This window comes from Pogona vitticeps, chromosome 1 (assembly GCF_051106095.1).
Source record: "Pogona vitticeps strain Pit_001003342236 chromosome 1, PviZW2.1, whole genome shotgun sequence".
Taxonomy (NCBI): domain Eukaryota; kingdom Metazoa; phylum Chordata; class Lepidosauria; order Squamata; family Agamidae; genus Pogona; species Pogona vitticeps.
The window spans coordinates 343,426,206-343,438,064 of record NC_135783.1 but is presented as its reverse complement, the minus strand read 5'-3'; the positions used below and the strand labels follow the sequence as shown (position 1 = coordinate 343,438,064).

General features: G+C 43.4%; 1 protein-coding gene across 1 annotated transcript in view; it reads right to left on the bottom strand.

Moving 5' to 3' along the window:
* Positions 1-3,279: 3,279 nt before the first annotated feature.
* C1H14orf180 (chromosome 1 C14orf180 homolog) overlaps positions 3,280-11,859 on the bottom strand; it is a 31,645-nt gene continuing 23,065 nt past the window's right edge. Inside the window, exon 6 of the mRNA XM_072986735.2 lies at positions 3,280-3,560. Within this exon, the coding sequence (XP_072842836.1) occupies positions 3,358-3,560 (203 nt within the window). The 3' untranslated portion in view covers positions 3,280-3,357. The remainder of the gene's footprint in view (positions 3,561-11,859) is intronic.

Here is an 11,859-nt window from a genome sequence, read left to right as displayed (position 1 = left end):
GCTCTCTGGGAGCAGTAGTGCATTATTTTTCTCACCAGCAGTGGTGAACGTGGTCTCTCTTTGTTCCTGCTAGGGAATATACGAGTATTTTCTTCCTGCTTCTTATTTTTCCTACTGAAGCGTCTAGAGAGAGGGACAAAATAATTCCTTTCTGTCATTTGAGTCCATAGCAGTTTCACATAGCCAAGGAGATGTGGCAGGATGATTCATAAAGCAAAATCAAAGACTTGGAATTTTGTAAGTAGCGGGGGCTTGGGGGGAAGGGTGCTCAACAACAATGATGTGGGTACCAACAAGAAAACTGCAGAGAGTGATTTTCCCTCCATCGCCTCTTCTTGTCTTCTAGAGAGAAAGATTCAATTCTCTTTTGGTTTCAAAAACTGTTTTGAAATGTACAGTGGGGTCTTGACTTAAGAACAGCTCGAGTTAAGAACATTTTGACTTAAGAACCGCTCTCATAGGAAAATATTGACTTGACTTACATACTTAGATTTGAGTTAAGAACTGAAAAAAACCCATGTGGGAGACAGGGAAAGTGCAAAATGTGAACTTTCAGTTAACTGTTGGCCAGTGAAAAGGGTGCATGTCTGCTTCCTCACTCCTCCCAGCGTTTAGAGAGTGGATTGGGAGACAGTCTTCAGACTGCCTGGTACTGGACTGCCTGGACTGTATTTTCCCTGCCTTCCCTGAATCTTTCTTGACCCAAGAAAAAAAGAAACAAAATATCCCCCTCTAGTGGTCGAAGGCGGAATAGCAGCTTCCCATTAGTTTCTATGGACGGAAAAGAGCAGATACGGATCAAATGGTTTTCAATGCATTCCTATGGGAAATGCAGATTTGACCTGAGAACTTTTTGACTTGAGAACTGCCTTCCAATACAGATTAAGTTCTCAAGTCAAGTCCCCACTGTATGTGTGTATTGGAGCCTCGTGGCGTAGTGGTTAAACTGCTGTACTGCAGCCAAAAGGTAGAGCTCAAGGTTGACTCAGCCTTCTATCCTTCCGAGGTTGGTAAAACGAGTATCGAACTTACGGGGGGGGGGCAATGCATAGCCTGCATAATTAATGCCCAGAGATTGCTTGAAGTGCTGCAGGGTGGTATATAAGCAGAACACTTTACATTTATATCTAACCTTCCTTTCATTGAACTTTATATGACTCTCCTTTTCACTATTCTTGTCTTCACAGCAGCCTTGCAAGGTAGACCAGGTGGGTTGAGTGTGATTTGGCCAAGGTCATCCAGTGGGTTTCATGGTTCAGTAGGGAGTAGACCAGAGAAGTCCAAAGTCCCAAGTCAACATTCCAAGCAAGGATTGTCACTATAGCCTCATCCTAGGGGGGATAAAAGCCATCAGTATTTCAAACAAACAATAGGTTGGAGGATCTCTGACTTTGCTGAAGTCTGGTGATGAATTTTCTGTTGCTCCATAAAATATATTGTGGCATGATTCATGTTTTGATTTCAATATGTACTGGTTTTCCCCTGCCCACTCTGCGTCATCAGATACTACCAGCAAAGGTTGGAAGCTGTACCCATAGAATATTTGCCTGTGCAGCACGTGAATCATGGAGAGGTCAGGACTTCACCATATGCTGATGTTTGTGGTGGTAGACTCACGATTCATATAATGTATCTCTCAGCTGGTCTGTCGACCCTAATATCTGTTGACCTCAGCCTCCTTTCTACCATGCTTTGATGCTGATGGGGTAAAAAATGGGATAACAAGTGATATTTATGTAAAAATACATTTCTAGTGTTGCAGTTCCTTTTCTGACTGCTTCTGGGGAATAATTTACTAGGGTGAGTGATGTTCATGGATCTCTTCAGAGTGCTGCTATTGAAAATACTTTTTAAAGCACGCTGCTTCTGTTCAAAGCTGCTGTTTTTTTAAAAAAACAAACAAACAGCCAGCCAACGTCTTCTTGGCTCTTTGTACGACATATTCAATTTGCTTCTCACCTTCACCAGCAGGATTCCCTTGTAGAGCTGTGCTGAAGAATGCCAGTCTGCGTTTGGAAACCTGTATCTTTTGGGACTTTTGCAATCCACCAGCGGAATGACGGAATACAGTAGAAACCTAGTTTTGCTGCTAAAGTAAAGAGAATTACTGCTGAATTACTGCTAAAGTGAGAATTACAGCCGCCTAGAGTGGTCACAATGACCAGAAAGGCGGGATATAAATAGAATGAATGGATGGATGGATGGATGGATGGATGAATATGAATCACCCCACATTGAAATATACCAGCAAACTCATTTAAAGACTGTGGATGTCCTTCTCTTTGAAGATTTTTGTTATCCCCCCCCCCCCCCCAGTTTCCAGAGCAGGGTTCCTATTTAGCTCAAGAGACACCATGATATCACATCATCTTGTAATCAATCAGGCCTTCTAAAAGGGGATGTTAATGAGATCAAATCAAACCTTTTCCTACCTACATCTCCCATGATAGGAGGCGGGGATGGGGTGGGAGGGACAATTAAGTTATCAAGGTGATTATATCTGGAGATCCCAAACTTTCTATCCTCTTGTGTAAATCCTCTATTTGTACATAACCCCATGAAAGTCATGAGCAGGTGAAGCTACAACAAAATGTCATCACTCACATCTGTTATCTGTATCTTCAGCTAGTTGTGACTCGTATCACCAAGGGGACAGGCATAAAACACAGAGGACATTGTATTAGCCCTCTTTGTGTCTGGATTTTTTCTTTCTTATTGCCCTTAATTTAACACCTGAGTAACCTCAGCGATGGAAAGATGGGCTAAACCTAGAGATACCTGCTCTGGAAAATTGATCAGGAATTTCCTGGGAAGCAAAACAATCTAATGAGATTAATAGGTAGGTGTGGGTGGGTGGGTGTGTATGGGTGTGTGGGTGTGTACCCATACACATACATACCCATGTGCCTCTACCCCTTGTTCCCTCAGTTAACAAATACCAACATCTAGAGATCCCAGTTTAGCAATTTTGGAAGCACCTTTTGTGCGATAGCTGCTACATGTTGTAATTGTTTAAGAAGCTGACTGGGAACTCTTCATTACCCTGTTCGTGGTTCGCCTCATGCCAGGAGTTAAACAATAATATTACTAATGCTTTTACTATCATATTCAGTAGGCCTTTAATTGTTATTGAGCTCGCAAGGATACGATAAGCATGTTACAGAAGGTACTACAGAACGACAGCAGGAAAAGTGAAGCGATCACCAGGAACAGCTCCATTGTTCAACAAGAAGAGGCTCATTCTCAGCTGAGTTCTTTCTAAAAAGGGCTTTATTCCCCCCCCCCAAATGCATTCAGAGGTCCTGAAGGAAACCACCCATTGTCTCCAGCTCTGTTTGGCTTCCTATGCATTGCTGCTTATTGACTCGTAAACCAGGTCCAGCATTTCAGAGCAACATGTCTGATCTGAAGAAAGGCGATAACAAGCTGGGAGCGAAAGTCTTCCAGGACTTTGAAATCTTGCCTCACGCTACTGCAATATAGACTTAGAGCCAAAAACAGGGCCAGACAAAGGAAAATCCACAGGAACAAAGGCATGGTGTTTGCCGTCCTCTGGCGAGCTGCAACATAGAAATGGAAGAGTTGAAAGAAAGAAGAGGGGAGAAATGGGCTTTCCCCCCGAAACATATTTAAACCATTTCCTATGGAGGATCTTCACTGGACGGTGAGTTTTAAGCCCATTGGAACACAGTAAACGCATTAAAGGCACCACTGGGTTTTTTCTTTTCGCATTACGATGTTTTCATTCTACAGTGATTTCGCTGGAACGAATTAACGTCATAATGCGAGGCACCACTGTAGTTACTATATTGCTTATGCTCGTTGCATTAGGCTGATTCAACTTGATAATAAAAACCTTAGAACTGCAGAGCAGGAAAGGACACGATGGATCATCCAGTGAGACACCTCTACAGGGATTTTGAAAACCCACTGAGTGAGAAAATGCTAGACGTTTTCTTCTCATTTATAAAGATCTCCTTGGTAAGCATGAATATTCAAGATTTTTTTTTCAAGTTCTGATCCCAGAATTTTCCATTCTGGGAGTTCTATACCTAACATGTGCTCTCCTGGAGAGCTTCACAGCCTAGGATAGATTGAACCTGGCCAGAAGGCAGAATGGCCTAGATTTTGCTGAGCTTGGTTTCCTGTTGGAAAAGGAAGCTGTCCCCAGGGCTTGCTGGGAGTTCCAAGCAAGCACTGAGGCGACTTCTTTTTCTACCAGGCAACTAAACTAGATGTTCATCTGCCCTAGGCTATGAAACCACTCAGCCTTTCTCCAGATGAGTTTGTCTGGTCGGTGGAACTCTCAGTATGGAGAATTCTGGGATTTGGATTCCAATAATACGCTGCCTCCTTAATTTGTGTCAAATGTATGGAAAAGATAGTTTCCCTTTCCCTTGACAACCAAAGCATGCACACATATATAGATACAGCGGTGCCTTGACTCACGACCATAATCTGCTCCAGAAGATGGATGTAACTCAAAATGGCCGTAAGTCGAAGCACCATTTCCCATAGGAATGCCCAAAGACTCCCTGCAAACACACACACAGACATGCTCACTCAGAAGCAGAAGCGAGGCAGTCCCAAGCCTCCTCCGACGCACACTTCCTAACTGCTGGGGTGAAAGAGCTACAAAGAAGCAGCCTCCTTGCCACCTAGAGTTAGAAATTTAAATTTCCCGCCTTTTCCCCCTGCCTTTTTCCGTTCGTAACTGGAAGTTCCGGCCACAAGTAGAAGCAAAATTTTGCGGCTGGAGCTGGTTGTAACTCAAAATGGTCATAAGTAGGGACGTTCGTAAGTCGAGGCACCACTGTACTTACACACATCAATACAGAAAGACTGCCTGATAGTTAAGGAAGAGGCAAACAACCCATCCGAGGCTTTATATTTCCACAAATCTAAGGAGCAATCAGCTGGCTGGATAGTGAGTTAGGTATCTGGCTACAGAGCCAGAGGGTGACAGTTCAATTCCCCCACTGTGTCTCCCGGGAGAAGAGCCAGGCTGCATGGCCATGGGCAAGTTGCTCAGTTCCGGGGCAGTTCCAGAAGAAGGGAGTGATAAATCACTTCTGGGTAGTTTCTACCTAGAAAACCCTGAAAAGGATTGCCATAAGTCAGAACTGACTTGATGACACGTGATTATTATTTAAGGAGCAATCATTCTAATTCTGCATAGATTTTTGCGCACACATCATCCTTGTAAACATGGGGGTAGTGGTGGTTTGGCACTGGTAAAAATCATTCTGTTCTCACTTACCTTGAACATCCTATTAAGCTTGCTATCAGTCAGATGACAGCACACGATATATACATGGTATTATTGTTTTTATTGAGAGATTTTAAGAGTATTTTTATTTCTAATGTATTGTTACAACATAATGGATTTAATTCTATTTTAACATGCAATCGTATTGTATTTTAATATATGCAACTCTATTGTACTTTACTTTTTTTAATGTTTTAATTGTATTAGAAATCATGCTTGTGTTCTCAGAGAAAGGCAACATAAGTAAGTAAATAAGGCACTCCTCAATTAATGATTTGAGTTCCATTCCTATGACAAGGTTGTTAAGCGAATTGGTCGATAAGCGAGAAGCAATACAGGAATAACAAGTCATGTGCTGTCGAGAACAGGTGTGGCAAAGACAGAAGCACACATTTATGAGGGACTGAGATAGGAGTAAGTCCAAGTGGTCATTAAAAAGGTAGGTCATTAAATGAGGAGTTCCTGTATGTAAATAAATGCTCATATTAGGGTAAAATGTTGGAAAATGTGTATGAATTTCAATATTGGATTAAAACAGTTTCTACAGGTGACTATAAGGAATCAGGCCTTCTTTGTGGTGGCCCCTAATCTGTGGAAGAAGCTCCCAGTTGAGGTCTGCCAGGCTTTGTCTCTCCTGACATTCAGGAAATTAGTGAGGACAATAATATACAATAACATACAATGGATAAGTTAACTTATTGGTATTTAGCTTCACTAACCTATCCTACAGATGCTGTTAATATTAATTGTTAATGTTTTACTTTTCTCGTGCTTTTTTGTTTTAATTTGAGATCTAAATCATTGAGCTGCCTTACTTACGTATCACTATAGGGGTTGTGTTGGGTTCGGGGGTTTTAATTTGTAAACCTGCCCGAGTTGTGTGCCCACTGGAGAGGTGGTATATCACAGTCAATCAGTCAATGAAAAATAATGGCTGCAATCCTGTTGTACAGTTATTGAAAAGGCATAATGTACAAACAGGAATCATCATCATCATCATCTTAGAACTGCAGAGCTAGAAGGGACTCTATGGGTCATCAAGTCCAGCCCTTCTCAAGGAGGCATAGTGAGGAATCAAACTCTTAACCAGCTAAACTACTGAGCTATCCAGTTGTAATATGGCTCCAAGCAAATCATCAACTGTTGCACAGTGAATCAGATGACCTGGCAGGCAACAGATAAAGTCTATGGAGATTTCTTATGGCAATTCGTGTCTATAAGCGATGCTATTTGTGTAACCGCAAGAGGATTTCAGCCAAAGTCTCACAACCTGTTAGGGAAGGAGAGGTAGGAGATGGCAGGCGGGGGAGTGTTAAATACCCACAATCTTTCTGGTGTGAGTCACGTCTCTGCTACTGACTGCCCCCTCACACTGCCGCTTTACAAGTGTGGCAGCAGTTCAAGTTCCCAGACATCTGAATGTCTTGTTCCAGCCTTATGCCCTTCAGTATAGCTGTTTGGCACATGCTGCTTAAACAGCAACAACATACACCTCCCTCCGAAGGAAGAGTGAATAACAATGATGAAATCTAATGGAGCGTTAAAAGGATGTGATTATATACAACAAGAAGAGGATTACCATAATTAATGCATGTTCTTTGATATTCTCCCTGCTGTACTTTCTCTCCCCCCCCCCCCTCCAAAATCCATTTCAGTAAAACGAGAGAGCTTAAATACTTTTAAATGCCAGGCAGCTCTGGAAAATTATTTAAGACTTTCTGACACCTATTAGGAGACTAGATTTCCCGACCTCCTACCTGTAATGTGAGCAAGTGATAGCTTGGCCTTTCAATCTGGAAAATAAAATGTAAGTGAGTTGGACTGTGGTTCTGTGATCTCTGGGAAATCATTCCAGGGCTATAAGGACTTTCAAATCCCTTCCTCACTATAAGCAAAGCAAAGTGTGCTGGTTATATACCACCCCACAGTGCTTAAAGCACTCTCTGGGCAGCTTACAATTTAATTATTTGGGCTACACATTTACCCTTGCCGCAAGCTGGATATTCAGTTTGCTGCCCTGAGAAAGATGGAAGGCTGAGTGAACCTTGAGCCATCTACCTGGGATTGAACCCAGGTTATGAGCAGGGTTTTGGCTGCAGTACTGCAGTTTAACCACTGTACCTTGAGGCTCTAGAGATGCACCCTCAGAGCTACTTGATACTTTGCCTTGTTCATATGATGTCCAGGTGCAGCAGGCTGGCTGAACAACTTCCCACTGCTATCCAGTCACCTGCAGATCAAGCAAGTTCTGAGAACGAGAAAGGGCTCCCTCACCCAGCTGAAGCCCTGCTGTGTTTTAAAATGGCACCCAGTATGATGGCAAGAGGAGAAGGGGATGACAGAGGATGAGATGGCTGGACAGTGTCTGCGAAGCAACCAACATGAAATTGACAGAACTCCGGGAGGCAGTGGAAGATAGGAGGGCCTGGTGTGCTCTGGTCCATGGGGTTACGAAGAGTTGGACACGACTAAATGACTAAACGACGACGACGTGCACTATTTTAGAGTTCCATAGTCAAATTCCTAGGTTCAGAAGTCTTCATTCTAATTTTCGAATGCTATCCCTTTTCATCAAACCTGCTGGTGAGAGACCTCAGGAGGCTGAGAGAAAGAAAAATGTGTACCCTGAACACATGGTTGGACTACAGCTATTACTCGAAGTGTGTGACTTGGGACTAATGACCCTGTTTCTCATTTACTCAGCTCCGAGACATAGGCATGCTACACCAGCAAAATACCAGGAGCAGAATGTGATACTCTCTAAAAGAAAGGAGGAGGGAAAAAGGGAATGGGGTGGGAGGCATTGTTATTTGTTTCCTTAAGACTCATCAGAAAACTCACATCTAGATTTTAATAAAAACTATGTGCCATCACAAAGGGATGTGGTGGTGCTGCAGGTTAAACCGTAGAAGCCTCTGTGCTGCAAGGCCAGAAGACTAGCCGTCGTAAGATCGAATCCACGTGACGGAGTGAGCTCCCGTCGCTTGTCCCAGCTCCTGCCAACCTAGTAGTTCGAAAGCATGTAAAAATGCGAGTAGATAAATAGGTACCACCTCGGTGGGAAGGTAACGGTGTTCTGTGTCTAGTTGTGCTGGCCACATGACCATTTGAACTGTCTTCAGACAAACACTGGCTCTATGGCTTAGAAATGGGGATGAGCATCGCGCCCTAGAGTCAGACATGACTGGACTAAATGTCAAGGGGAACCTTTACCTTATGTGCCATCAAGTCCAATTTATGGCAGGGATGGGGACTTGAGTCATGGGACTTGCTGTCAAGTTGGACTTAAGTCACACTGTCCTCAAATTGGACTCAATTCAGGTTTTTTTCCCCCAATGACGTGGAATCAACTCATGACTTGGAACCCACCCACCTCTCTCTTTTTTTCTAGGAAAAATGCTAGTTCTTGGACTTGGGACTTACAGTAGGTCTTGATACCAAAGACTCAGACTCGGACTTGGTACCACAGACTTGGGACTTGGGCCCAACATCCCTGATTTATGGCAACAATTTCCAAGATTTTCTAGGTAGAAAACCTACTTAGGTTTACCATTCCCTTCTTCTGGGGATATCCTGGGACTATACAGTTTGCCCAAGGCCACATAGGTTGGCTCTTCTCCCGGAAGGCACAGTGGGGAATCAAACGCCCAACCGCTGGCTCTGCGGCCAGATGCCCAACTCATACTGTAGAGCTATCCAGCCAGCTTTAGAGTTTGGTGCCCTCTAAATGTTGGTGCCCTGGGGCAAAGCCCAGGTTCCCCTATCCTAGTTACAGACTTGATGTCCAGATTGTGTGATCTTCCCATATTTTGGAATTCAAGGCAGATAACAACTGGTAGGGACAGCAATGCGTTAGGTAGCCCGTGACAGTCTGGCTGTTTATAAAGCAGCTCTGTAGGTTCCCGTCATGCTAAAAAACAAACAAATAAATAGAGGAAATGTCCACTGAGTGAATTTACATGAGACGCACGATTGAGTCAGTGTCTTCTGACAGCTTGCTGAGTGTGACAGACTGCTGGGCTGAACCAGCGTGGCAATTTTTGTGCAAGTCCCTTTGTTATTATTTTATAACAACAATCTTTTAAATATATAAAGCTATTTCAGTATGGAAAGCACTCCCGAATGCCTGACGCCTGCCTTGGATAATAACTATTTTTTAAAAAATACAGTGCAGAGTGTCACCGTTTGTCTCGTATATGTCTACTCGGGAAAAGATGTTAAAACACCACAAAGCAACGGAACGGGAATGCCGTGGCCTGTATCATTATGGGTGAAGGTCCACCGCTCACTCTGGGCTTATTTAAATTAGTTGCTATTACTAGTGCTGGGTTTTCATGGTAAACAATTAAGCTGTCATACTAAAGGAACATGGAGGAAAGTAGTAGTCATAAAGGCCAGCAACCAACCCATAACAATGTATCAAAAAACCCACAAAAAAAACCTGCAAGGGAAAAAAGGCAGAATGCTAAGAGCAAATCATTTTAAAGCAGCCGAGAAACTGAATCAATGTTCTCTAATAGAGTCAGGAGGAACTATTTGCAGGCAATGATTTATTCATCTTGAATGAAGCCTTTCTTTCCGTTTCCAAATTATCTCTGAACAGGCTTCCATTTTCTTTGTTAAATCGATTGCGATTTAAAATTACTCTCTTTGTGCCTTCTGTGAATAAATGTCAACCGGTGGCTTGCGCTCGCTAACGCCTCCCTGTGACAGCTGATTCACATGTTATTCCATTTGTACGGTCTGATCTTTTTTGTTCTGGGCTCTGGGAGCGTCTCACCACAAACAGGCGTGAAATTGCTTCTGTCTTTTAACCGAGCAAAGAAAAGCCATACTGTTCCCCCTCCTAGAGTAGCCGTATCAAAATGGCATGCGAGGGAATGCTCAGAGTTTGAAAAGCTTGCCTGGGGGATTTTGGGAATTGTAACCCCAGAGGGTAAGGGCCAAAATCCTGTTGCGTCATGATCCACGAAGACCTAATTTTAAGAGGCAAATTGCTGCAAGTTAGAAAACGTCCTAACTGTCCTCAAAAGTTAAAAGCAAATGTGGTGCTGGAGGAGAACTTTGTGGATAACTTGGAGTTCCAGAAAGACGAACAAGTGGATCCTAGGTCAAATCAAGCCTGAACTGGCTCTGGAGGCAAAATTGTTGAAAACGAGGTTGTCCTACTTTGGGCACCTCACGTGAAGGCAAGGTTCTCTGGAAAAGACAATAATGCTTGGAGTGAGAGAAGGCGGCAGGAAAAGAGGAAGACCAAATATGAGATGGACTGCCTTCCTAAAGGAAGCCACAAGTTTGAGTTTACAAGAGATGGGCAGGGCTGTTGAGGGCAGGACATTTTGCAGATCACGCTTTCATGGGATGGCTGTAAGTTGGGGGCAACCTGACAGCAGATAACTATATGCAACAAATAATGTCTATTCAGGTTTCTGAACTCCTGGCCGTTTGCTTCCAAAAGGTGTACCCTTTGTATAAATGAGTGACAGGATTTTGGCCAATGTTTCCAAGCCCCAGGGACACAACAGGCAGAGCGGGAGCCCGGCTAAGTTCTAATGTTTGGTTGCGTGAGGCCGCCATCCAATGAATTCATGTCAGAGTGGCAAGCAAGCAAGAGATTTCCAGATTCGTAGCTCCGTGGCTAGTACGCCATGCCCTCATTTGCATTAATCTTTATTCCAATAACAAATCTGTGCGATCAGTAATTGTAGCTCTAAGCCATCATCAGCCAGTTCCAAAACGGCCCCGCAGTAACAAGTCAGAGATTTAAACTCGCCAACTATGTAGTCACAGCAGGAGACGTCTAGGAGACGGAATGAAAAGGATTCCATTAATAACATTGCTACGAATGACCTCTCTTGCTTAATAACAATAATAAGAAAAGGGGACATTTGGCAGAGAACCGAGCTGCAGCTTGGAAACTGCAGTTCCCAGGCAAATGCTAATGCACATGGTTCAATTACAAAAATAATAAGGTAGATTTTTTTTGACTGAGAAAGCAATGCATGCTCGTTTCAGGCGATCTGGCTTTCTTTCTGTTAAGCCACCCCAGTTCAGCCTTCGCCAAGAACCTGGCGCTCTCCAGATGTGTTGGATTACAAATGCCATTTACCTTGGCCAGCGTCATTTAGAGCGGATGGGAGTGGTAGTCCGGCTCCTCTAGAGGGCGCCAGGTTCTTGATGAAGGTGGTCTGCATTTATCCACATACGGACGTAGCTCAAACTTGATGACTGTGAGGTGCAGAACCCAAATAGTGGCTATGGCACTGATCCACTTAGGGCGAAACTTGAAAAAGTGCCTTTGTTTTGTTATAAACTATACATTTCCATATATTTCTTGAGGTAGTCCTATCAGACTTGAAGCCAAAACCACTGAGTCCAGAATCCTCTAGGAATAAATCATGCATGCAGTGGTAAATTTTGATTTGTGATTTTAGACTGCATTAACAGAATTATAGTCTCCAAATCCTATGAGTTACTAAAGATAAAGGTTCCCCTTGACATTTAGTCCAGTTGTGTTGAACTCTAGGGCACGGCGCTCATCCCCGTTTCCAAGCCATAGAACCAGTGTTTGTCTGATGACAGTTTCTGTG